General features: G+C 43.7%; 2 protein-coding genes across 3 annotated transcripts; both read left to right on the top strand.

Moving 5' to 3' along the window:
- The first annotated feature begins 328 nt into the window (after positions 1-328).
- Positions 329-23,774, top strand: LOC105032540 (WRKY transcription factor SUSIBA2). Of its 2 annotated transcripts, none has more exons than XM_019846325.3 (6): positions 329-711; positions 2,510-2,701; positions 21,004-21,568; positions 21,670-21,832; positions 21,924-22,082; positions 22,534-22,822. In XM_019846325.3, exons 1-6 carry the CDS (start codon positions 412-414, stop codon positions 22,754-22,756), a joined length of 1,602 nt encoding a protein of 533 aa, XP_019701884.1. In that variant the 5' UTR covers positions 329-411; the 3' UTR covers positions 22,757-22,822. The 2 variants fall into 2 exon arrangements, with proteins under 2 accessions (XP_019701884.1, XP_010905301.1); XM_010906999.4 differs by lacking the exon at positions 22,534-22,822 and adding an exon at positions 22,907-23,774 and having other exon boundaries at positions 335-711.
- LOC140853253 (uncharacterized) lies at positions 3,208-12,103 on the top strand. Its single transcript, XM_073247584.1, has 2 exons — positions 3,208-8,287; positions 8,375-12,103. The coding sequence occupies exons 1-2, from the start codon at positions 7,820-7,822 to the stop codon at positions 8,915-8,917; spliced, it is 1,011 nt and encodes a 336-aa protein (XP_073103685.1). The 5' UTR covers positions 3,208-7,819; the 3' UTR covers positions 8,918-12,103.
- Positions 23,775-26,658: the final 2,884 nt, after the last annotated feature.

Below are 26,658 nucleotides of genomic sequence, written 5' to 3'. Positions count from 1 at the left end.
GCTATGCCGAAATCTAATGACGGGTCTATACTTTTCTCAGAAATCATTGTTCTGTGTCAAGCACGTGCATCGCACGCTCCTAGACGGACTGACTCACTCGGCGGGCATACAGTCAATTCACATGTGATCAACCGGTTTCGTGACAAAGCTACTAGTACTTTGACAAATTTGTTGAGGGCATTTATGTCAACAAAACTTCAACTGTGATAGAGTCCACTTGAGTCAAACCCCGTCGCGGCCGCCAACAAGCAAACAAAACGCCCAGGCCAGACAATTTCTTTCCCAAAATACCCTCCACCGCCCCCTAAAACCGAATCGATCCTTCTTCTCCTCCGTGTCCCTACTCCCCCCTCCACTCCTCTCTCTCTCTTGTGCTCTAACGCTCGCTTCCTTGCTCTCGTGGATCCAAAAATGGCGGAGGATCCTGAGGCCGACGCCGGAGATCTCCACGTCGGGGCGCCACTGGAGGGATCGCGGGGGCCGGAGCTTGGATTAGATGGTTTCGGCGAGGGAAACGGTGGAGGGTCGTGGGAGGGGCGGGGCGGGAGGGAGGGGAGGGCGGATCCTAGGGTTTCGTCGCTCGCCGGGGCGAGGTACAAGTCGATGTCGCCGGCGCGCCTCCCGATCGCGCGCTCCCCCTGCCTCACGATCTCCTCCGGCCTCAGCCCCTCCGCGCTACTCGAGTCGCCAGTCCTCCTCACCAATATGAAGGCATGGGGTCTCATCTATCCCCTACTATCTTTCTCCATCTATGATTTTTTTGGTACTAAAAATTGTTAAATTCGATGAATTTTCTGTTATTATTTCAGCATTTCTGGATGACATCTTTGTGTTACTTTTTAAATTTTCATTTTTTTTCCTGGTTTTATTTATTTTTGGGTACGATGTGACGTGGAGTTGCTTGATGGCATCTGTCTATCGATTTTTAGCAGTTTATCTAGTTCTGATATCTGAATAATGAAATTTTAAACGATTGTTCCGAATCTCACTGTACATGTGGAAATGTTAGCGTTTTTAACTTGGATTATGAACTACTGTAATGCTTTTCTGGCGTTATAGTTAAAGTAGGAAGAGGTTAGTAACAGAAATGAACATTTATACGTGCTTTTACCTTAAATTTTTTTAATTTTGTTTCGTCTTAAAGCAATTTAATTTCATGATTAGTTCTGTTCGTAATGGATTGCATTTTATAATGGGTTTATTCACTGGTTACAATATTATTCTGCTTTATGTTAAGATTATTCCATTCTTCTTTTTGTTTTTATCAATGGAACTTTTCTGTTGGCATGAAAAAAGGGTTGCAGAACTGCATGACTCGTGGCCGTAACTAGATTCTGATGCCTGCTTTACGCCATTCTGTTTTTTTGCACCTTTATTCCGGTATATGTGACACGAAACTATATCAAAATACCCACTTTTTTTACTGACTTAGATTGGGAATCTGTCCCTCTATTAAAAACTCCCCACTTTCTTTTTGGTAAAATGGAGATGTGTTTGCAGACACTGTCCTTTTTTGGCACCTGCTCTTTTCTGCCATGCCTTCTGAGCTCATCTGGGTAGTGATTTTAACTTGTGATGGCATGACACATGAACATATGTGTAGAACTTTTAGGCCTTGTGACTTCAAAGTAGAGAAGAGAACAATCATTTAAGTGCCTCTTTGGTATGGCTTTCGTGGGTTCTTCAAGAAATGCTTTTCTATGTTGAGAGTCTTTAGGTTGTTATTGCAGTTACTAGAGGTTGCTTCAGTGAGGCCAAAACATTTGCAAAAAGTTGTTGGACATATGGGGAAGGAAGTTGGCAAAAGGGTGATACTTTTAGTGATTGTTTCCTGGAATTATTCTGGAAACGATTTTACATGTGCCATCCACTTTGTTTTACTTACTAGTCTTTACAATGAAATTATCTTTGTGGTTCTTTGCTGGCTAGATGCTATTCTCTTATAGTCTTCTAGGTGTATTATCATTTATGATCTTATAGATTTAACAACACTGCAAGATAAATAGAAGATAATCTGGCTAGATGAATTTGAAACTAGTCTTGTAGGTTACTGCTAATAATCATGATACAGGTCCCATTTCTGTTTAAATTTCTATCTTTTACTCACTTTTGAATGAGAATTAGCATCTAGATTAAATCCGGAATTGACAATAAGTGAGCTGGAATAATATTTCTCTTGCTTTTCTTGTTTCCAATGCAAAACCTCTCCTTTGTACATCCTGGATTTGCTTTGGAAACCCAGAGGGAGAAAGAATTTTGGTGCATTGTATATGATAAACTTCTTTTGCTTTTGGAGGAAGATTTAATTCTAGTCAATTCCAGATCTCTTCTATAATGTAATAGTGAAACTAAACCATCATTTTTCAGATGTTTAGTGGTCATGGCCTGCAATATTGGAAGTTGCCTTGCCTTTTGCCTTTTCGAAGAAGCAAATTATCTAATTAAATTATATACACTATGATCATGCTAATGAATTCATGATTTGTTTTTGTCGTATTCTTTCATGCAGGCAGAGCCCTCACCAACTACTGGTACCTTTAGCATGCCCTCACTGATGAATAAAGCTGTTTGTTCTGACACAATATCATCTCCAAGGGATTCCAACAGTAATGCATGTGATGAAGAGAGTTCTGCAGCTTTTGAGTTCAAACGCCACATGAGATCATCTATGAATTCGGGCTTGTCTCCATTGGGTGCTTTGGTAATTCCCACTTCCTTCTTGTCATTGTCATGTAAAATAAATTATGCATATCAATTCCGTTGCTTAATTTACCAGAAATGACCTCCATGGTTTGGTAGTTAAGGGATAAGGGAATTGACCTCTTGGACTTCTTTGAAGTTGACTTTTGGATCAAAGCCATATCATATTATGAATTTGGAAAACTATGCTAATTAGTGAATCAGACATAAACTCAGTCTGCTCATGAAAACTCTACTTTTAGAGTTCGATAACATTGATTCCTTGGATTGCTGGACCAGGTGCATTGAGCATGGCTACCATCCATATCTTGCACTTCTTGCTAATTATTTAAAACAAATTGCTTTATATTAAATCAGCAATCCAATAATGTGAAAAAACTTGTAGATGTCATATGACCAAGAGAATCATAGAGTTACATGGAATGCAAACCCTGCCAGAGATGTCAATTGACATTCATGATGAGGATCTTGGTGCATGAGTAGCGGTTTTTGTCCAAGGTAAGTTCCAATTAGCAATGCAATTTGTTTTTTAAGAATAATAATTAAAAGAACATTTGACCAAGATTTCTTTTGCTCCTTTGATCAACCTTGAGTTAAAGCATTTATGTCTAAATAATCATTTTAGAAAAGCTTCCCAACACATAGGGAATCACTTAAAATAGAATCCAGACTTAATTGTCATGGGAAGAACAGTTTGAAGGAACTTGGTGTTGAGAGAAGCTCATTGAATCAAATGCAATAACAGTTTGCATAGCGATTTGTGCTTTTAGGTGAAGCCAACTTGTGTTGCTGTATTTTTGGTTAAAAAACATGTCTATGTTTCTCTAGGACATCAATATGATTTTCTGAGGAATATTCTAATGGTGAATAGTTTGTCTTTTTTTTTTAAATATAATATATTTAATGTAGGGCTTTTCTTCTTTCTTTTTGTAGAAGCTTTATATAAAGATCACTTTAGGGTGTTATAGACTATTGTCTATAGAGTACACTTTATTTTTAATGTAGAATTACGTGAAATGTTTCATGTGTTGATGGGCAGGTATTTCACCTTTGTCCCCCTCTTCTTTTCCATCCACAACTCTTCTCTCTTTACTATTTCTTTTGAAGATTTCTTTCATTTGAAAAATAACAATATAGTGAGTTTATAGCTTCGGTCAGATTGAATTTGTTACTTTTCACATTAGTATTTCTAACTTTTTATGCATTTAAAGAGTTTGCTTCTTGAGAAATTGAGCAAGCTCATTCTTCAAGGCTTGAATGAAGTCTTTCTCCTCCTACAAACTTTTTCTGATCAAGAAGTAATGCTACAAGAGTTCAAGTCCTCTTTAGTTCAGACCTGAACTGGAGAGGGCTAGTTTTCCTATGATGACTGTATGTAATCTGTGGTGGCTATGATTGGATAGGCCCCATATGATACAGGGGGCAGTGCACCACATGGGACCATTTGGAGCCCATCTAATCACAGCTGTCGTGCAAGTAACAGACATTCCTATGATTGGAGATTCAGCCCTCTCAAGTTCAGGTCCGGACTGGATAGGATCGTAACTCATGCTAAAAACCTCAACTTTATTAGTGATGCTGGTAATATACTGGGATATTTGGGAGATTTCAATGAACGTATGTGCTCTATTTTAGGGTGAGGGCTAGCATCATTGTGATTGAGTGAAACTCTCCAAAAAAAGTTACTATGGGATTGAAGCTATGTTTTCTTGGTTTTCAATTTTTCAGAAGAAGCAGAGCCTTGTCATGAAGAACCAACTTGCTTTCACCCACTCCTTTTGCCGAGAGTTCTATTGATTGTTACAGACAAACAGCTGTGGTAACCAACCATATTATTTTTCTCTACCTTAGATTGGCAAGAGGAAAGAAAAAATCAATCTAGTTTCTTCATTTGATTAAGAAGAAACCAAAGATGGTTGCATGAACAGTGACGAACTTCTAAAACCATTTACATTGTTTTGGCTGCATTTCTGTTGAAATTTCTTGGAGTTTTTTGGTGATAGACATGAGAATGGGCAAGCATAACTTGGTAATGTGGCTCGAAACAATATGATATCAGGCTCATAGTTGTTCTCTTGACATCCCTAAATTCATTGACCTAGCGCATTTCATTATTTAAGAGCTAATAATAAGTTCATATCAACTGGAACAATTATAAGCCATGCTGATATTCTTTTGGATCTCTTTCAAGAGTTTTGTTGGTGCAGAATTCTGCCGACGCCGGAGAAGCTGGAGTCGAGGGGATCGCATCTGCCACCGAGACCTGCAAGAGAAGTCTAAACCGGAGTTGGGGTGGCTCCGGCAAGATCCTCCGACGCTCAAGTCAGTACTCTGCCTCAATAGAAATGGAGCATTCGAATGGGATTTTAGCAGAATTTCGAGATGGAGTTTAGAGCTTAGAGAAGAACGTAACTGGGGGTCCCTTTTATAGACGGAGAGTGTAACTGATTGACAGCGACGTCTGTAACTGCCTGGTAGTGGATCGTTCGGGGTCACGCGGAGTTTGTTACGGAGAGTAGTGACGTCAGTGGGCCGTTCAGAGCCACGTGGAGTTTGTTATGGAGAGTGGAGTGGTGTCCGTTGTCGCGACTTATCAGAGAGTGGTAGGGCCACGTGGAATCTGTTACAGAGAGTGGAGTGGTGTCTGTTGTCGCGACTTGTCGGAGAGTTCGGACCGGAAGGCTGAAGCTCGGCTGGGACGTCTGATGGAGCGGACTGGCTCTCTGTCTCAGCAATTTAAGAGAGGCTCGGATGTTTTCGAGGTTGCTGACGAGTCCACTGTTGTCGGATGCCTTGGGTGCTGATGCTGCAGGCGGAAGTCATCTGCTGTAGAAGCTCGGACGGGGATTTTCTGTTGGAGAAGTCCGACAAGAGTCCGATTGCTAGAGAAGTCCGTCTAGAATTTACCTGATGTAGAAGCTCGTCTGAGGACTATACGCCAGAGATGTCCGATTTCATAAGGAATCTGACAAAGGGTCGACCGACAGTGGAGTTCGGATGGCGTTGTGGAGGTTCGTCCGCTGGAGGAGTCTTGAGGACACTGTGGAAGGTCGAACGTTGGAGGAGTCCGGGATTCAATTCTGTTGTAGAAGTTCGGACGGAGTCCGGCTCTTGTAGGAGTCTGGACGAAGTCCGCTTATTGTAGAAGCTCGGACGAAGATCAGTTGTCGTGGAAGCTCGAATGAAGACTTCTTATTGTAGAAGTCCCGCTGCTGGAGAAGTTCGGTCATTGACGAAGTCCGGAAGAAGTTCGGAGTAGAGATCTGGCTGGTGGAGCCTGTCCGTTGTAGAAGTTCGTCTGGGATCCATCCACTGTAGAAGTTCGGACGGAGTTGACTCTTGTAGGAGCTCGGATGAAGTCCGTTTGCAATAGAAGTTCGGAGTAGAGTCGATCGTGGCTGGAAGAAGTCTGGAAGAGATTCGGAGAACAGTCGATCACTGTAGAAAATCAGCTGATAGTGAAGCTCAGAGAGCGTTTGGAGCAGTCCGGTAGATGAATGGAGGAGCTCATTATTGGAGAAGTTCGGATGGTATTATGGAAGCTCGGACAGTCGGGGGAGTTCAGAAAGACGCCGCACAAGGTCGGAAGTAGGAAGAGTCCTGAGAGGGTCGGTCTTTTACGAACTTCGGTTGGGGTTATTTTATACCCAACACCAGTCTCTCTACTTCTGAGTTCGGGTTCCGAATGATGGAAGTACAGAGAAATTTTCACAACCGAAGTTGCCTCCCTCGATTTTCGTACTCGATTGTTTCCAGATATTTTGGCGTTTGGCGCACTGGTGCTGGAGCCTTTTTAAATCGAGGCGATCCGAAAAGATTTTTTCGGAATTTCTGCTGGAGCGTTGTTCTAGGTACGGCGCAATAATGATTCTGTCAGTTGTCAGCCGCCTGCTATGATGAGTGGGACATATGGCAGTTGTAGATCGGCCAGAGGAGATCTGCAATCATTATTACGTCGGACCTCGTCGTCTATTTAAACCTGCCTCCTTCCTTCAGGGATCTCACTTTGCCTGAGAGTTTCTTCGGTCCCTCCTTCCTAAGAGTTCCGTTCTTCTCCAGCGTCCTTCTCGGCCTTAGGCGTTCTTCGAGTCGTCCCCATCTTTGCATCCTTCAGACCAACCTAGGTTAGTTCCAGAACTCTCTTCTTTTTTTTTTTTGCTGTTCTTCTTCCGTTTTTCCTCCTTTACATTCCGTCTGTTCGGTTTTCCGCGAGCATCTCGTTTCTTATTTTTTCTAATTTTTTCGAGATTTTTAGGATTTTCACTTGATTCAAAATATCCTCCAACACTTCCTCTAGTAGTTCTAGGAGTTCGTCTATTCCAGCCCCTCAAAATCTTAGTTCTGTAGATGAATCTCGTTCGGTCTTTGTACCAGACACCATCTCCAGTTCTCTGACTCCGGAGGAACTCTCACTGATTAGGATTCAGTACGGGGTTCCTTCGGAGTACGAGCTGGAGCTTCCTGGGTCGACTGGCCGGACTAGCGCCCCTCCCTCCGGTTGCTTCTGTCTATACCAAGAAGCTTTCCGCGTCGGGCTCCAACTTCTGCTTCCACCTTTTGTTATTACTCTTTTTCGCTTCTTAAACATTTTTTTAGTTTTTGTAGCGCCGAACTCTTTTAAATTTCTGATAGGATATCTTTTCCTCTGTAGTTTAGCTGAAGTTCGGCCAATTCTTTCTTTATTTAGGAATTTCTATACTTTCAAGCGTCATCCTTGGCAAAAGACTGCTGGTACTTCTCCCCCCAGTTCGATAGAAAGGGGTTGCTGAAAGGCGCCCCCTCTTCTATCTACAACTGGAAGGAGAGGTACTTCTACGTCCGATGTCCGACCTTGGAGCTGGGGTTGCCCCCTTGGGGCTCCCTGAGGGATTTCGTCCGCCGGACTTCTAGCCTGGGACAGGACGACCTTGAAGCCTCCAATAAACTCGAGGCTTATCCAGTTCCTCTTCTCTCCAACCTCTTGAAGGAACAATTCTTGTTTAACGTCGGCCTAAGTCCTCTCAAACCTGTCGGTATTTTTATTTATATATATATATATATATTTTTTTTTTGTCATTCGCTGCTTCTCCTTTCTTCTTGTTCTTTTGCTAAGCTGTGTCGATCTTCTTTCATTGCAGACATGGACGCTGACGCAGCTCGAATGCTAGCCCAGGGTCTCAAGACCCACAAAAGGAAAGGCGCCGCATCCTCGGGGGCGGCAAAGAGGGCAAGGGCAGAAGAGACTAGCTCGGCCGCGCCTGCCCAAGCGGCCATTGCCGTCGACACCCCCTCCGACGTTGAGCTCGCAGTCCCCCGGACCTCTTCCAAAAGCCCCCCGGCCGAGGTTCCCACCCCAGAGGCTAGGCCTGAGGAGGAACCGAGGGCCGAATGGAGGAGAAAGAAAACATTGGCCCGCAAGAGCCGCAGCAGCAGGGCTACCATCGAGGGGGCCGACGGCTCTGAAGAGGACCTGGGGGAGAATCCCTTCAACAATAGGGATTTAATAAAGAGATTGATCGACGGGTGCGTCCTGTCCGAGGTCGTCCACAGGATCGTCCACGCCGATCCTGAGCAGCGGGTCTGGGACTCTCTGGGGTCCTTTTTCGAGGTAAGTCAATTTACTTCTTTCTTCTTCTCGTCTCTTTACTTAGTTTATTTCTCGGCTTTTATATTGACTTCCTGGCCGCTCTTGCAGATCGGACATCAGCTCATCGCCAACATCGAGGCGATGAACAACGCCAAGAAGGAGGCCGTCCAGGCGGAGGAAGGTCGCCTGGCCGAGGCCGTCCGCCTCAAGGAGAAAATCGCCGAAGTCGCGAGTCTCCAACAGGCGCCGCAGAAGGAGGGGCAAACCTCGGCAGACCTGAGGGCCACCTTGGAGGAGGAAAGAAAGAAAGCAGAGGCCGAGGTCTCTGAGCTGAAGGCGCAGATCCCGACCCTGGTCTCGGAGGCAATGGTCCGAGCAGTGGAGTTCAAAATCTCCTCCGAGATGAGGGATCTGAAGGTCCAGTTCGGTCAGGCCGCCTTCATCAAGAGCTTCGAGCTTTGTCAGGAGAAGGTGGTCGGGAAGTTTCTCGAGCTGGACCTTGGCTTTCTGGATGAGGCGTCCGACGATGAAGCCGGACCTTCTGAAGCTGCTGCCAGTCTTCCTCCAGCCGGAACTTCCTCGACTGCCGCGGCTGACCTTTCGGGGGCGCCAAGCTCCCCCACTTCTGTCCCAGAGGTCCGAAACCTCTAATTTTGTATTTTTTTTTTGTTGCAACTTTTCTTCGTTTTCTTGTACTTAAGAACTATTTAATCAATGAAATCGGATTCTTCTTTACAGAGAGCTCTTTTTTTTTACTCTGCATTCTTTTTCTTCTCTTTTGTTTTCTTGCAATGATTTGTGTTGTGGCGCTCTTGTCTTCCAACGACAGTGCTCTGCCGAAGCTCTTCCCCTATCGCAGGGGATTTTTTTGAAGTCGATGATCCGGGACCTCAGAAGGAAAGTTCGTCACCTGACGAAGAAATCAAAGAAGTTGGATGACGAACTTCACTGGCTGAGGAAGAGCCATTCGGAAGTCACTGCGGAGGTTACTTGCTTTCGGGACCTCCACAAAAAGAGCTTCATGGACTACACCCGGAGGAAGGCTGACTTCGTGAAGGAGCTTGAGGAACTCTGAAAACGTGCCAGCGATCGATCTTGGACTCAGGCTTCCAAGATCAGCTCTCTTGAGGTCGAGCTGGTGGCTGCACGGGAGAAGATCGGCCAGTTGGAAGGAAACTCATCTTGGCTCACGACTCAGGCCGATCACGATCGGGACTGGTCGAAGAAATTCTTCGACCTCCAGAAGCAGCTGCAGGACGCTGAGGCGAACTACAACGCCTACCGTGTCGGCTGGTGCGGGCAAGTAGACGACTATCGAAGGAGGCTCAAGACGGCGACTGACGAGGTTGTCCGTCTTCAGAGGCAGTTGTCTGAGAGAGTTCAGACCGTTTCGGTACAAGGCTCCGACGAGCTCCGTTCCTTGAGGGGGATCATGGAAGAACTGTCCATGGCTCTTGGGCAGGAGAAGGCCGAACTGTAGCGGCTGAAGATTCAGCTAGCTTACGAGCAGCAGGCGGTCAGGGATGCCGAGGCGGAATCCGAGGTTCTGCGGAAGAGGTTTCGGGAGTCGGAGGGCGAAAGCCGGCGGTTCCACCAAATGTACCGGGAGATGCTTTTAAGAAAGAAAGAACTGGAAGAAGAAGTCGAAAACTTAAAGCAATCCCTGACATGGTTAGAATCGAGAGTTCGAAGTCTGAAGAAGCCGAGCTTCCTTAGAGTTTTTTTACCTTTTATTCTATGTATTCCTTTCTTTTCTTATTATTTTTTTTTGGCCTTCAAAGGCTTTGTAACGCGTACTTTACTAATGAAATGAAAAGAAAATTTTTCATTATCTTGTCCATTCTTGCATTAAGTTGTCGTTTACCGAGCTTCTTTTGTCTTCTGTCTTATTCGATGTCGACGTTGTTTGAAGATTCCTGGTCATCGCCGTGTTGATTCGCCTTCAGGGATTGGAGATTTTTGACAAGGGTTTTCTTCCCGTTGAGACGAGGTCCCTTGGGTTTTGGATGTAGTTCATTTTTTTTTATCTTTAATGTAGCTCGACGCTTTTTCTCTTTTTTTTTTTTGTGTTAGGGCGAGGGTTTTCCTTCTGCTCCTAACGGGATTATAGGGGTGTAGAGGAGTTGCTGAGGGGCTTTTTCTTTCATCCGGTCTCAAACGATCAGATCTTCGTTTGTGTCAGGACGAGGTTCTCCTCCTGTTCCCGACACAATCAATTTCAGCTCATATTAGGACGAGGTCTTCCTTCTGTTCCTAACAGGGCTGCGGGGGCACATAAGGGCGGTTGTAAGGGTCTCTTCCTCCATCCGGTCTCTGAATAATCGGGCCTTCGTTACTCATATTAGGACGAGGTTCTCCTCTTATTCCTAACATGGCTGTGGGGGTGCATTAAGGCCGTTGCAAGGGCCTCTCCCCCCATCCGGTCTCTAAATAACTGGACTTTCGACTTTGCTCATGTTAGGACGAGGTTCTCCTCCTGTTCCTAACATGGCTGTGGGGGCGCATTAGGGCCATTGCAAGGGCCTCTCCCCCATCCGATCTCTAAATAATCGGGCCTTCGTTTGTATCAGGACGAGGTTTTCCTCTTGTTCCTGACACATTTAATTTCGATTGTCTGAAGGAGCTACTTCCTGTCGTCATAAGCTCATACCAAAAGAAAAGATATGCGAATATGAAAGAAACTTTTATTTAAGGCAAAGTTATCGGTTAGATTTTTCGAATTCCATGATCGCGGAAGGTCTGCTTCTTCGAGTTCTTTTAGATAGTATGTTCCGGGTCGAACCACCTTCCTGACTTCATACGGGCCTTCCCAGTTAGGGGCAAGTTTTCCTTGATTCTGAGGTTGTGAAACAGCGGCTCGCTGAAGTACCAAGTTCCCCGCTCTGAAGGCCTTGCTCTTGACTCGGGAGTTGTAGTAGCGGGCCACTTTCTTCTTGTAAGCAGCCATCCGAACTTGAGCTGTCTCCCGCTTTTCTTCTAACAAGTCGAGGTTGGCCTTGAGATCCTGTGAGTTGTGCTGCTCATCGAATGCCACAACTCGCGCTGATGGAAGCTTGAGTTCGATCGGGATCACGGCTTCTGTTTCGAAAGCTAAGGCAAAAGGGATCTCCCCTGTGGGCAGTCTTTTGGTAGTTCGGTATGCCCACAACACATGATAAAGCTCATCTGCCTAAGTTTCCTTTGCTTTTTCAAGTCTCGCCTTGATTCCTTGCAACAGAGTCCTGTTAGTAACTTCGGCTTTGCCGTTTGCTTGCGGATGGGCTACTGACGTGAAGTTATGGGAGATATTTAAGTCCTCACAAAATTTAGCAAACCTCGCTCCAGCAAATTGTCGCCCATTATCAGTAACGAGAGTTCTGGATAAGCCGAACCTACAGACAATTGATTTTCAGACGAAGTTCTGCACCTTAGCTTCTGTGATTTTCGCCAAAGGTTCAGCTTCGACCCGCTTGGTGAAGTAGTCAATTGCCACTAGGAGGAACTTCCGCTGTCCGGATGCCATGGAAAAAGGTCCGAGGATATCCATTCCCCATTGTGCAAACGGCCATGGGGTACTTAAGGGTGTAAGTTCGGAGGCGGGTTGTCTTTGGATATTTGCATATCTTTGACACCGATCACACCTTCTGACATATTCGATGGAGTCATGGTACATGGTAGGCCAGTAATAGCCTTGTCGGAGCAGTTTGTGGGATAAAGATCTGGCCCCCAGGTGACTTCCGCAGACTCCCTCATGTACCTCCTACAAGGCGAAGTCGGCTTCAGAAGGCCAAAGACATTTCAGGAGGGACAAAGAGTACGACCTCTTGTACAGCTTGCCTTCATAAAGAATATATCGGGAGGCCTGGTTCCTAAGCTTTCGAACTTCTTTTGCATCATGAGGAAGAACCCCATCCTTGAGATATGTAACCAGTGGGTCAATCCAGCTGGGTTCATGGCTGATCTCCATCACAAGTTGTGGTTCTTCCGTACTTGGGCACTTCAGAACTTCGAAGAAGACTTCCTTGGGCAGTTCAGCCGGAGCCAGTGTAGCCAACTTGGAGAGAAGGTCGGTCCCGGTATTTTCTGTTCTTAGAATCTGCTTGATGTCAAAGCTGCCGAAGGTAGGGATGATCTCTTTTGCCTTTTCGAGATATTTGGTCATACTATCCTCCCGAGCTTCATAGTTTTCGCTGACTTGTCCCACCATCAATTGGGAGTCACTGTAGATTTGGAGTCGATCTACTTCTAACTCTTTGGTGATCCTTAGTCCTGCAATCAGAGCTTCATATTCTGCTCCGTTATTTATCGCAGAAAATTCGAAGCGCAGCGCGTACTCCGCAATAATTCCTTCTGGATTGACCAAGATCAGGCCCGCGCCTGCGCCTGACATGTTGGAGGAACCGTCCACGTAGAGGGCTCAAAAATCATCAGGGAGATCTGTTCTTTCTTCAGGGGAGTTCGACTGAAGCCCTGAGTTGTCAGCTTCATCTCGTTCAAGTTCGGCCTCTTCCGAAATAGTGCACTCCACTATGAAGTCTGCTAATATCTGAGCTTTAATCGCCGGCCGAGGTTGATAGTTGATGTCGAATTCCGTGAGCTCGACTATTCATTTCGCTATCCTTTCGGAAGCATCCGCTCGATGCAGAACCGTCTTAATCGACTGGTCGGTGAGCAGTGTTATGGTGTGCCCTTGAAAGTAAGGTCGGAGCCTTCGAGCTGCAATCAATAAGGCGTAAGTTAGTTTCTCTAACTCAGTATACCTGATTTCGGCGTCTCTCAATACTCGGCTAATATAGTAGATCGGCCGTTGAATTTTTGCTTCTTCCTTAACTAGAACTACTGCGAGAGCCACGGGGGAGACCGTCAAGTACAGGAACAACTCCTCTCCGGGTTTAGGCTTTGTTAATAGTGGAGGTAAGCCGAGATAGCTCTTTAATTCTTCGAATGCTTGTTGACATTCAGTGGTCGAACAGAAGTTCTTCGGCTGCTTGAGGGTCTGAAAGAAAGGCAGGCATCGTTCGGCCGACCTTGAGACGAAGCGATTCAGAGCTGCTACTCTCCCAGTAAGGCGCTGAACTTCCTTTATTGACTTCGGGGCGGTCATTTCCTGGATGGCACAAATCTTTTCCGGATTTGCTTTGATCCTGCACCCCGATACCATGAAGCCCAAGAGTTTTTCTGAGGTTACTCCAAAAGCGTATTTGGCTAGGTTCAGCTTCATCTTATATTTCGGAGGGCACTGAAGGTCTCCTCAAGGTCGGCGACGTGGTTCATTGTGGATTTGCTTTTTACAAGCATATCGTCCACGTAGACCTCCATGTTGTGGCCGATCTGCTCTTTGAAGATCTTGTTCACCAGCCGTTGATAGGTCGTCCCTGCATTTTTGAGGCCAAAAGGCATGACTCTGTAACAATAAAGACCACAGTTAGTAATAAAAGCAGTTTTTTCTTCGTCCTCCGGTGCCATCTTGATTTGATTGTAGCCGGAAAATGCATCTATGAAAGTGAGAAGCTCGTGGCCCGAGGTTGCATCCACCAATTGATCAATTCTGGACAGAGGGTAACTGTCTTTCGGGCAGACTTTGTTTAGCTTTTTGAAGTCTATACACATCCTCCACTTGCTGTTCGCCTTCTTGACGAGAACCACATTGGAGACCCAGTTCGGGTAGTTGACTTCTCTAATGAACCCGGCTTTCAGGAGTTTATCAACTTCCTCAGCTATTGCCGTTTGCTTTTCCTGTGCATGACTTCGGATTTTTTCCTTCGTCGGCCGATGTTTGAGATCAATAGCCATGCGGTGCTCCATTACTTTTGCATCAATCCCTGGCATGTTCGCCGGAACCCAAGCGAAAACATCCGCATTCTTTTGTAGAAAATTGATGAGCTGTGTTCATACCTCTTCTCCCAGGTTGGAGCCGATCTTCACCACATGCTCCTCATTCCCATCGTTCAAAGGAATTGAGACAAGATCTTCAATCGGCTCACCCCGTTCTTCAGCAAGGTCGTCGCGGGTGTCCAATCCGTCAACAGGACAGGGGTCAGACTGACCATTTCTTTGTAGGGTTATGTTATAGCAGTGTCTTGTCAGGACTTGATCTCCTCTGACCTCTCCGATCCCTTGGCTAGTAGAAAATTTCAGCTTCAAATGGTAGGTCGATACCACAGCTCGGAGGGCGTTAAGGTCAGATTGGCTGAGTATTGCGTTGTAGACAGACGGTGCCTTTACTACCAGAAAATTCACTTGCATTCTTGATTGCTTCGGGTACCGACCTGCAACTACGGTTAAAGTTATTACTCCTTCCACCTGCACAGCGTCGCCAGTGAACCCCACCAACAGAGAGCTTATCGGCCCTAATCGACCATCTGGAATGGACATTTTTGAGAATGCATCGTAAAACAAAATATCAACCGAGCTTCCACTATCAACAAAAATGCAGCATACATCATAATCAGCAATATTTAAAGAAACTACAACCGCATCATTATGGGGGAATTGAATCTCTCGGGCATCTTCTTCAGTAAAGGTTATAGATTCTTCAGTCCTCTGCCGCTTGGGCGGTCCGGTTGATCCACTGGCTGCTCCCCGTCGGAGTCCTCCAGAGATAGTATTGATGATCCCGATTGGAGGCCGATCTTCAGGCTGTTCCTCCCTCCTTGGCGGCTCTGGCCGTGGTAGGGCCCTAGGCCGATGTTCCCTGTCTTCAGGCCAGCGTCGAATGAATCTGTCGAGCCGACCTCGTCTGATGAGCTCCTCGATCTCGTCTCGGAGCTGAATACACTCCTCCGTGTCGTGGCCGTGGTCACGATGATAGAGGCAGAACTTGTTAGGGTTGCGCTTCTCGGGGTGTGTGCGTATCCTTTCCGGCCTTGGCAGCTGCTTCCTGACTTCCATCAGCATTTGAGCTTTTGGAGCATTGAGAGGGGCGTAGCTGTGGAATCTTCCTGGGGGAGAGCTCCGTCGAACCCTGCAGTCCGGGCTCCTCCCCCTACGAGCTCAGGGGGGAGTTCGGACACGCTTGTGTCCGGAGGGAGTTCGAGAACGTGGTCGAGCTTCACTCGATCCTTTTTCAGCTGCGGGCTTGCTGGAGTCACCCGCCTGCCGCTCCTTCGCGGCCTCCTTGTCCTTCAGCTTGAAGGCTTCCTCTGCTCAAGCATATCCTTCGGCCCGAGCCAGCAAATCAGCGAAGTCCCTGGGATACTTCTTTTCTAGGGAAAATAGAAGATCGTTCTTTTGAAGACCGCTCTTCAGGGCGGCCATTGCAATTGACTGGTCCAAGTTTCGGACCTCCAATGCAGCGGCGTTAAAACGGTTGACGTAAGTTCGGATGGATTCTCCCTCCTTCTGCTTGATGTTGATGAGGGACTCCGAACCTCTTCGGGGACGCCGGCTGTTGACGAAATGAGCAGCGAACTGATGGCTCATCTGATCAAAGGAGAAGATAGTACCCGGCTTCAGTGCCGAGTACCAATTTCTTACTGCTTCCTTCAAGGTGGATGGGAAAGCTCGGCACAGGATGGCGTCTGGCGTGCCATGGAGCAGCATCATTGTCCGGAAGGCCTCCAGATGGTCAACCGGATCCGAGGTCTCGTCGTAGCTCTCGAATTGGGAGAGCTTGAAGTTTGGCGGGATTGGTTCCTGTATAATCATTTGAGAGAAAGGAGGGTCAGTGCAAATATCTTCACCGTAAGCAGGGGGAGCATGGCGGAGCTCCTCGATCCGCCGGTTCATCTCTTGGAATCTTTGATCTAGGAGATCCTCTCGATTGCGAGTCTCGAGGGTCTTCTGGTAGAACAGGGGTAGGGACTCTCCGAGGGTGGAATCGTGATCGAACGGAGGGCTCTTCGCCTTCTGCTTCCCCTTTTTGGGAAAGACAGGGCGACTGGCCCAAGTGGCCCATCCGATCGCCGGATTCTGGAATTCCGACGATGTTCTTTCCAGCCGCACAGATGCCTGCGGCTGCTGCTGCTGCTGCATGGCCTGCACTGCTTCGATGAGGCCTCTGACCTGCTGAACCAGCAGGTCGAACTGCTCCATGCCGACTGCCGTTGCTGGAGGAGCCTGGAAAACTGGAGACGAGGTCGGAGCTTGCGGATCTCGCTGAGATCTGGCCACGGAGGCCGTAGATCGCCTGGTGGATGCCTTTCGGGGAGGCATCAGGTGGGGATTTGGCAGGAGAAGAGGAAGAAGAAAATATCGAAGAAGATGACCGAAGACAGCCCCGTTGATTATTTCTTTAAGAACAAGGGTCCTGCGAAGACACAAGCCCCTTCCTCTAGCACCAATTCTGTTGGTGCAGAATTCTACCGACGCTGGAGAAGCTGGAGTCGAGGGGATCGCGTCCGCCATCGGAACCTGCAAGGGAAGTCTAAATCGGAGTTGGGAGTGCTCCGGCAAGATCCTCCGACGCTCAAATCAGTACTCTGTCTCAAAAGAAATGGAGCACTCGAATGAAATTTTAGCAGAGTTTCGAGATGGAGTTTAGAGCTTAGAGAAGAACATATCTGGGGGTCCTTTTTATAGATGGAGTGTAACTGATTGACAGCGACGTCTGTAACTGCCTGGTAGTGGGCCATTCGGGGCCACACAGAGTTTGTTATGGAGAGTAGTGGTGTCAGTGGGCCGTTCAGGGCCACGTGGAGTTTGTTATGGAGAGTGGAGTGGTGTCCGTTGTCGCGACTTACCAGAGAGTGGTGGGGCCACGTGGAATCTGTTACAGAGAGTGGAGTGGTGTTCGTTGTCGCGACTTGTCGGAGAGTTCGGACCGGATGGGTGAAGCTCGGCTGGGATGTCTGATGGAGCGGACTGGCTCTCTGTCTCAGCAATCTAAGAGAGGCTCGGATGTTTTCGAGGTTGCTGACGAGTCCACTGTTGTCGGGTGCCTTGGGTGCTGATGCTGCAGGCGGAAGTCATCTGCTGTAGAAGCTCGGACGGGGACTTTCTGTTGGAGAAGTCCGACAGGAGTCCGATTGCTAGAGAAGTCCGTCTAGAATTTGCCTGATGTAGAAGCTCGTCTGAGGACTATCCGTCGGAGATGTCCGGTTTCATGAGGAATCCGGCAGAGGGTCGACCGACAGTGGAGTTCGAATGGCGTTGTGGAGGTTCGTCCGCTGGAGGAGTCTTAAGGACAGTGTGGAAGGTCGAACGTTGGAGGAGTCCGGGATTCAATTCTGTTGTAGAAGTTCGGACGGAGTCCGGTTCTTGGAGTCTGGACGAAGTCCGCTTATTGTAGAAGCTCGGACGAAGACTAGTTGTCGTGGAAGCTCGGATGAAGACTTCTTATTGTAGAAGTCCCGCTGCTGGAGAAGCTCGGTCATTGACGAAGTCCGGAAGAAGTTCGGAGTAGAGATCCGGCTAGTGGAGCCTGTTTGTTGTAGAAGTTCGTCTGGGATCCATCCACTGTAGAAGTTCGGACGGAGTCCGGCTCTTGTAGGAGCTCGGATGAAGTCCGCTTGCAATAGAAGTTCGGAGTAGAGTCGATCGTGACTGGAAGAAGTCTGGAAGAGATTCGGAGAACAGTCGATCACTGTAGAAAATCGGCTGATAGTGAAGCTCAGAGAGCGTTTGGAGCAGTCCGGTAGATGAATGGAGGAGCTCATTATTGGAGAAGTCCGGATGGTATTATGGAAGCTCGGACAGTCGGGGGAGTTCAGAAAGACGCCGCACAAGGTCGGAAGTCGGAAGAGCCCTGGGAGGGTCGGCCTTTTACGAACTTCGGCTGGGGTTATTTTATACCCAACAAGTTTTATTTTCAGGAATAGTAATAATCATCATTAGATCTACAGTGTTTGTTGGACCTATCATTTTCATGTTTTATGCATGAGTGACAAAACAATATATTATTAGGCTAATAATGGTCTTGGCTTTGGCTAAACTACCTAGCACTCATGCTTGGCTCAAAATGCTAAAGACATGCTTAGGTTTGGTTGAGACTACAATTATGACTTTCAGAGTTCAGACTAGGCCTAGATTTGGGCTTAGCTCAAATATCCAAGCCTCTAGCTTGCTCTGGAATTTCCTGATTAGGGTTGCTAGGGGTCAGGCTGGAGTTTTTGGTCAGGGAAAGTGTGTTGGTGTTTGGAGTTAGGGTGTAGGTGAGTTATGTGAGTAATTAGAGCGTGGATTACTTGTGGTTGAGGATTGGTTTTCTTGGTGTTGAGCATGGAAGGTAAGGGGATAAAAAAACAGGTGAGGGTTGATGGCATTGAAGAGGTGGTTAGTAATCAAGGACTAGGCAATTAAGCTTTTGGTGGAGGTGGTAGAGAGGAGCAGAAGGGAGGTGTTGACGAAAGGAAGAGAAGAGGAGAAAAAAGTTTCTAGGCATTTTATACATGTGTAGATCATGAGCAACGGCATGGATTTTTATTTTTAGATAGCTTTCATTGATTTTCATTGGATGCATCTGGAGCAAAATATTCACATAAGTATTCTAGCTTTATAGAGAGAATAAAGTAAGAATGCTTTTGAGAGTATATGGCCCTGAATGCTTCCCGGTGAAAACAAATACTAGCCAGCCAGATTATAAAAATCCACACCTCTCATCATGGTTGGAAGTCCAATTTAGCTAAAAACAAAAAAGAAACCATGTATTTGTAACACCTTCTATATATATGTCAATCAGATGCAAAATGAACAATTTTGATATATGTTATGTGTTTTAATTTGATTTATACTCCCGGAGCATCCAAATCAATTGAATTTTGATCTTTATATGTTTTAAGATATGAGGACTGCTACATATACTCACATGTGTAGGTGCTTCTGTCCTATACTTGTTCTGGTTGGGTCAAATGGTGCTTCACTCAAGAGGCACTTAGTATCTCCACTGTTTCTCATTCAAACACCATGGATTACCAGCTAGGAGAGGTTTCCCAGCTGTTGAGGTTTCCCAGCTGTTAAGGTCTCCCAACCAGTTAAGTGTAGCATTTGACTTTTAGATTGTGAACAGGACTCCGGCAAAATGAATTTATTTAAATTATTCTTTTGAAGATGCCATCACTAACATCATGTATAGCACTCACTCACTCTCTCTCTCTCTCTCTCTCTCTCTCAAGGATTATAAAACAGTATGGAACACTGTAGTCTGATGTCCCTATGCAATGGAAATAGCTCATGTCCTAGTTGTTATCTCTATTCAACAGGAAATAGCAACTTTAAGTTTTGCCTCTTGCCTGGTATCTGTCTCATAGTCAATTTGTATTCATATTGGGAACTCAGTGACAATAAACTTGATATTATCAGCTCTTAACACCTCAGTCTATACATATTGATATATTCCAATTTTTTGGTAGATACAGTATCAATATGTCAGGAGATTTCCTGATTGATAATTTACAAATTGAAAACAATTTTAAATTTGCAAATATACCAATCAGGTCTCCTAATATGGTCATTAATTTTAGATTGGTTTTATTGATCGATATTCTGACATCTTGGTTCATCTAATATCACCAATAATCTTGTAAAATCTTGAACAATATTTGATCTTTCCATTCAATCCCAGCCTTCTTGGCTAAAATAAAAAATCTCGGTCATCTCAGTCATAGCTATCCACCAAGATGGTCAAGTTTAATAGTTTTAAAAACCATGGGCAACTTCAATATCAAGTGTTTCCATTGCTTTGAGACATTATGATGTTATTTAATTTAAATATATTTGTGTTCATAGTCTTGTCATTTTCATAGTCAAGCTGCTGCACTTTTGACCATTTTGGCGACCTGTACTACAGGAAACTGCCCCTAGCTTGTATTTCACCATCTGTTATGTTGCCCAACCAGAGTGCATGGAGGACAGGAGGGCCAACATGCACAAGCATATGTAGTGTTCATCTATAAGATGAGATATCTACATTAAGATCAATGGTTTGGATTTTCAGATTACATAGCCTACAATATAACTTTTTCCTCTAAATTATTGCTATTATTCATTTTGTGCCTACTTGATACATAGGAAAGACCTAGGATATCTCTAAAACAAGTTTCAAACTATACAGCCTGCAATATAACTTTTTTAGTAGCTAGGTATTGTAAAAACAATGTAGATTGTGATCAACAGTGTAAATTCCCATTTTGAGAGAGCTATTATGATTTTCATTTGGGAGCATTTGAGGCCAAATTCTCTTGAAAAGCTTTAGAATGTTATATTCTTCTTGTTTAAGTTGATTATCCAATGACACTTTTCTTAAAAAGATGCAGCAATGCAATGTTACCTTAAAAAAGGAGTAAAAAAGGCTTGGCGTTTTGGTAGAACAATCTAAGCACCTTAATAATTTTAACAGGTGAGAATGAACTGACATGCAAATTTAAAACAAGGAATTGTTGAAACTGATTGAAACCAAGTTTTGGAGTCAGTTTTAGTTCCAGTTGGCATACTATGGTTGGTAGTCAACATGCATTCTCGATTTGCATTTCACTTATCTGCAGAACTAAGTCATGCTGCTTATAGCCGAGAATTCTCCAATTAAATAGGCTAATAAACCTTTTTCTTTTTGTTGTATGAATGTTTATATGTTGTTTCAATAGATACATCTTATTTATGCTTCTATACAAATATCATAACATGAAATTAAAGGAATGCTACTATGATTATGTATCATCTGCTTACTTTGTGTCCATATGAGATGTTTCAGTGATGTGAGCTTATTAATATTCATCTTATTTTCATACAGAGGACTGCTGTTATCCAATGTCTATAACATGTCCAACACTGTAAGTGGCTTTATTGGTTATATATCTTTATTACATCCCTGCTGTTTAATGTAGGCTTCTGTCAATCCAACTCAACAAGAGCAGGAGCCTTCTCTGCCAGTTCAAAGTCAATCACAAACTCAGACATCTTCCCAGATAGCTAAAGCTGAGAAGGCAACTCTTTCTTCCGATGAATTGACTTTATCAGTAAGAAATCCACATCCACCTCTTGAAACACTTCCTTCAGCTGGTGTACCTCCAGAAGTTGCATCTGATGAGTTACAACAGATCAAGGGTTCAGAGAATGGCATACAGTCATTGCAATCTGACCATAATGGATCTATGCCCTCCACTATAATTGAAAAGTCTTTAGAAGATGGATACAATTGGCGGAAGTATGGGCAGAAACATGTTAAAGGAAGTGAATATCCTCGAAGCTATTACAAATGCACGCATCCTAATTGTCAAATGAAAAAGCATTTGGAACGCTCTCATGATGGACAGATTACTGAAATTATTTATAAAGGTCGGCATGATCATCCTAAGCCTCAGCCTAGTCGTCGAGTAGCAGTGGGTGCCCTGCTCTGCACCCAAGGAGAGGAAAAACCTGAAGGGCTCTCTTCATTAGCAAGTCCAGAAGGTTAGAGAACTTTGTCGCTGACCTACTTCATATGTCTTCTGTTAGTTGCTTTTCTGTATTCTCACCTAACAGTTCTCTATACCATGAAATAATATGTGCAGGTAAATCATCAACTGTGCACATATCTTATCCAATTGATCCAACTGGTGCTCCTCAGCTTTCTCCTATCTCAGCCAGTGATGATGATGTGGAAATTGGAGGTGCACGTTCCCACTATACTGGTGATGAGGTTACTGATGGTGATGATCCTGAGTCAAAGCGCAGGTGCTCTGGGTTACGCTTGAATTTACAAATCACATGTAAGAGACAATGTAACTTGCTTTAATATTTTACCTTTCTTAATATTTGTAAACAGGAAAATGGATGCCACTAGTGTTGATGCTACTCCAATTGGTAAACCTAACCGTGAACCACGTGTTGTTGTGCAAACATTGAGTGAAGTTGATATATTGGATGATGGGTACCGCTGGCGGAAATATGGGCAGAAAGTAGTGAAAGGGAATCCAAATCCAAGGTAGGTCTCAGCTTTGAAGATTTTAGATGTTCTTTTTAACCTCAACATTTGTTTTCTTAATTGCCTGAATTATATTTTTATTTAGTTCATTTGTAGACACTAGACAGACTTCTGCAAGTGTATACCAGTTCCATTGCATTGTTGGAGAAAATTTGAACGAGAGACTTGGAGATGGCTGTTCTTATGATAAACTAGAAGTTTCATAGTCTTGAGCTTGCATAATGCATCTTCACACAATAGAGAACATGACTTATGCAGCAAGCAGCTGCTATAGATTAGGATATTAGTCTAGTGCTAGCTGGTATTTTATCCAAATCCGACTGAAATATTTTAGACCTCAATCATGTAAATGGTATCTGGTATGCTGTCAGGCCAGATATGGAATCCAGAACTGATTTAGAAGCTTATGTGATTTGTTTTTAGATACATGAAACTAAATTTGGTACTACAGGTATTGTAAAATGCGCCATTTGTCTCCCCTTCGAAGTCAAATTTGCAGGCTACGTGACATAAAATATGGGTGCGTATATCAATTATCAAGTACTTATTTATGTTCCACTCTTTTGACAAGAGAGGTGGGTATATCAAAATTTGATGTAATAAACAAGAAAGAAAGCAAATCATTTGTTAAAACATATGGAATTGTATCCATCAGAGGAAAGAATGTTTTTTGATGTCGGTCTTGTAGGTATCAAATACTAAATCTTAAGCTTGCTTGTCATTTTTCAAAGATCTATTAAATTTCTTATCCTGTTATTGATGAGCATCCTTAATGCTTCTCAGGGATATGTGATATTTATAATGCTTTTCTTGCATGAATTTAGGAGTTACTACAAATGCACAAATGCTGGGTGCCCTGTTAGGAAACATGTGGAGAGGGCATCACATGATCCAAAAGCGGTGATAACGACTTACGAGGGCAAGCATAACCATGATGTACCTGCTGCAAAGACTGTCAACCATGATACATCTGTACCAACGATTGCAGATGGTTCCAACACTATGATGACTCACACGTCATCAGCTCTCAGAGGTTTTATGAGGAATGGTGACACGATGATCATCTCGCAGCAGTACACTCAACCGGAGGAGAGTGATACAATCAGCCTTGACCTTGGTGTTGGGATCAGCCGGAATCACAGCAACACAAATGAGCTGCAGCAATCTCCAGCAAGAGACCAAGTCCACGGCCATCAGATTCAATCTGTTGGTTCTGACTGTAGTAATGCGATGATTCAAGCAAATCCATTATCAACCCTATATGGAAATTCAAGCAATGGCGTCTATGGCTCCAGTGAAGACAAAAGCGACGGTTTTATCTTCAGGGCTGCGCCTATGGACTGTTCATCTAACCTCTACTATGCAAGCACAGGAAGTTTAGTAATGGGCCCGTGAGACTCTGTGTAACCTGATTGAATGGAACATCGGGCGTAAATTGCTTGCGGTTGTCTGCTGTTCAGGCTGAGATAAAAATAGTGGATGTTCTCGTAGGCTTATCATGTTGTACCATAACTCATTACAATGCTTCATGTTTAGTTAAGTAAAATCCCACAAAAATTCACAGATCGGATCTTATTGTGGGTATCCAGATCCTATATCTGTCATGATTAGATTCATCTTGGAATCCCTTGATTGGTGTAAAAATTTTTTTTCATGAGTTGATATAAATATGTGCGGTACTCTTTTAACTCTCTTTTTCCAGCTCTCGGGAAAAAGTGGGAGGAGGAGAAAGCTCTATGCTTTTAACTAAAGCAGAACTTATTGCTCAAACAATTCAACCGGCTTTCTGAAGCTTTGCTTTTCTCTCTATGTATGGGATTTTATCTGACAACTAAGTTAAAAGTTTTGAACAATTTAAATTCCAAAATAGAATTTCAGTTGGTCTACTTTATTGGAGCTAAAAATTCGACCATTGGCTCTTCTATCTTCCGGATTTCTGCATGACAGTTGCAAATGTAATATATCGGTGTCATGGGTCCAATGGCAAGGCCTTCAATTCACAGGCCCGAGCTCTGGAAGACTCTTGATTCATGTTGCATTGCATCAGGGGATGTTCTTATGGCCAGGTTTTTCTGATTAATCATTCATGAGATGAGTTATAAAATTAATAGATAAACATATACATGGTTAAACATTCTACTGATATCCTTAAAAGAAAAACATAGTTTTTATTAGACGGGGGGAGAAAGGAAGAGAGAAAAGAGGAGATAGAAAACAAGGGATGCAAGGCAATTGCAGTGAATACAGGAGACAAGAGGCAGGGTTCGTGGATTGGTCCTAGCCTGCTAGGGTTGCCTTGAGAATAAGAAGAAATAGTAATAGATGAAGAGGTACGAATGTTTTAGAACAAGTCTGCACCAGGCAAGGGAGGAGAAGTAAGCACTCATTGGGCAATTCTATCAAACACCAGATCCTGGACATTGTGTAGCATTTAGGAGAATGACGAAACATATGACAAAAAAATTAATAAACTCAGAATTGTGGGAAAAATCTAAAATGGGAGAAAATAAAAAAAGTGATATACTCTTATAGTTGTTAACGTAAAAGCGAAAATGGTACACAAGAGGCCAAAAGAACAACTAAAGCTAGTAAAAGCAATGTTAATGTGTTCAGTGCTAATGGTTTTAGAAGTCCAAAACAACTTGTGATTAATATGTGAGCAAAATATTAGCAATTAAGTTTTAATTGGTTTGATGAGATAAGAATAATTTAGAGAATCATTTATTCAATGAAAAAGATTATAAGTTTGGATGGGTTGATGTATCAGAGGATATTACTACCATATGATCCGATTGGAAAGAATGAAGAATTTTTTAAACTTGCTCAACTTGAATCTCTAGATCCTTTTTTTTCTTTCAATAATTTCGATTAAATTGAGACATATAGCCCGAGTTATGCTAGTGATGTTTGCCCTTGCTTAGTTCAAATCAAATTTCAATTCTAGTTCGAATAGAATTAGATATAAGTAGCAGAAATAAATATGAACAAGTGAAAATTCTACTAATGGGGGATCTCGATTTCTATGTTGACTCTACCTTCAACTATCCTATCTAATTCTTTCTATATTGAGAAATACACTTAGTAAAAATCTTTTCGTAGGAAAAAATTTGGTTTGTTAGGCTTGTTTTAGTACCCAAATAATGGAATTTTGCCTAATTGCTTGGTGCACCATACCTTCTGATAGGTGATGCCACATGATAGAGTTCTAAAAGTTATCCGATTTTAAGTTACGACCTCCAAGAATTTGATTTTGCTATCCGATATAGCAAATCTCACTCTTGGATCTTGTCCAGCCATGTATGTGGTGGTTAAAGTCATCTGCATCAAGTTCAACAATTCTTCTGGATTACTATGGTTGAAAGATGATACAAGCAAAGCATGCATCTCGATGTCGAGTAGAAAGTTGGCTCCCATATTTCCAAACATGTAACAAACTTTGTTTTTCCTTGGTAGAAATTCATAGAATTCAAATTATATGGACCGTATTAATATTATTCCTAGCCTAGATCAAGATGAAAAGCCAGTTGTAGGTTTGTAGCCCTTTTCACCCAGAAGTGAACGATATTGGCACATAAAATTTCCTGAAAGGAATGATGGACGACTTAACTACATGCCTTTTTTCCACGCGCAAACATGTAAATTAGACATTGTTTAAAATAGGTATTAGACGTACATTGCCCTTATCAACCAACAATAGTAACGAGCAAAACATTTGAGGAAAATAGTAATGAGATGATTTCTTCGAGAAGAAAAACAAAGAAAAATGAAAAATAGTAATGAGATGGACTTGTCCAGAGCCTGAATGTATCCAAGTATATACATGTGTATCTAGACCAATTCATGAGCGTATCAAGGAGTGGTTATCGATATCTCATTCTTGGTCATTTCATCTACACAATGAGAACCATGATGAAGATTATAAGGTAGGGAATTATGATATGGACTGGTTTCTCAGAACCTTAATGACATGTTAAACAAATACATGCATATTTATCTTGACCAAACGAAATATATCATAAGGATAAGGTAGATAGAAACCAACCTCTGCCCATGACAACTATGATGAAGATTATAAGGTAGGGAATTATGACATGGACTGGTTGTTCAGAACCTTAATGACATGTTTAACAAATACATGCATATTTATCTTGACCAAACGAAATATATCATAAGGTAGATAGAAACCAACCTCTGCTATTTCATTTATATTTAACCAATAATAGCTGAAATATATTAGTGTAGTAGTCATGGAAAGGACCGGCTTGGAGCCCAAGTGCATGCATATTTGGAAGGTGGATGGATGCACTTATGAATTAAATCATTGACAGTTTGCATGGTAGATCTGGGACATCACCCTTGGCTATTCATCTGCACAATGACAACTATGTTTTGATTGATACAGAATGTTGTGGAATGCATGCTTGCACTTGCCATCAAGGGAACTTCGATAATTCATTATAAGTAGAGGAAGCTAGGCTAGGGAAGAGCAAAGGAGCATAGGGTTAGGGAGAGCCAATATGCAAGTAGGATGGTAAATGGTCTAGAGGCTATCCAATAAGAATGTTCATTGTAGATC

The sequence above is a fragment of the Elaeis guineensis genome, chromosome 13 (genome assembly GCF_000442705.2).
Source record: "Elaeis guineensis isolate ETL-2024a chromosome 13, EG11, whole genome shotgun sequence".
Lineage (NCBI taxonomy): Eukaryota > Viridiplantae > Streptophyta > Magnoliopsida > Arecales > Arecaceae > Elaeis > Elaeis guineensis.
The sequence above is the reverse complement of the archived record's forward strand: the minus strand, read 5'-3'. Positions and strand labels throughout refer to the sequence as shown.

Coding starts and splice junctions, on each gene's coding strand:
- LOC105032540 (XM_010906999.4), top strand. CDS start 412: ATGGCGGAGGATCCTGAGGCCGACGCCGGAGATCTCCACGTCGGGGCG. Junction 712..2,509: donor TCCTCCTCACCAATATGAAG/GCATGGGGTCTC, acceptor TCTTTCATGCAG/GCAGAGCCCTCACCAACTAC. Junction 22,083..22,906: donor AAAGGGAATCCAAATCCAAG/GTAGGTCTCAGC, acceptor GCATGAATTTAG/GAGTTACTACAAATGCACAA.
- LOC140853253 (XM_073247584.1), top strand. CDS start 7,820: ATGGACGCTGACGCAGCTCGAATGCTAGCCCAGGGTCTCAAGACCCAC. Junction 8,288..8,374: donor CTCTGGGGTCCTTTTTCGAG/GTAAGTCAATTT, acceptor CCGCTCTTGCAG/ATCGGACATCAGCTCATCGC.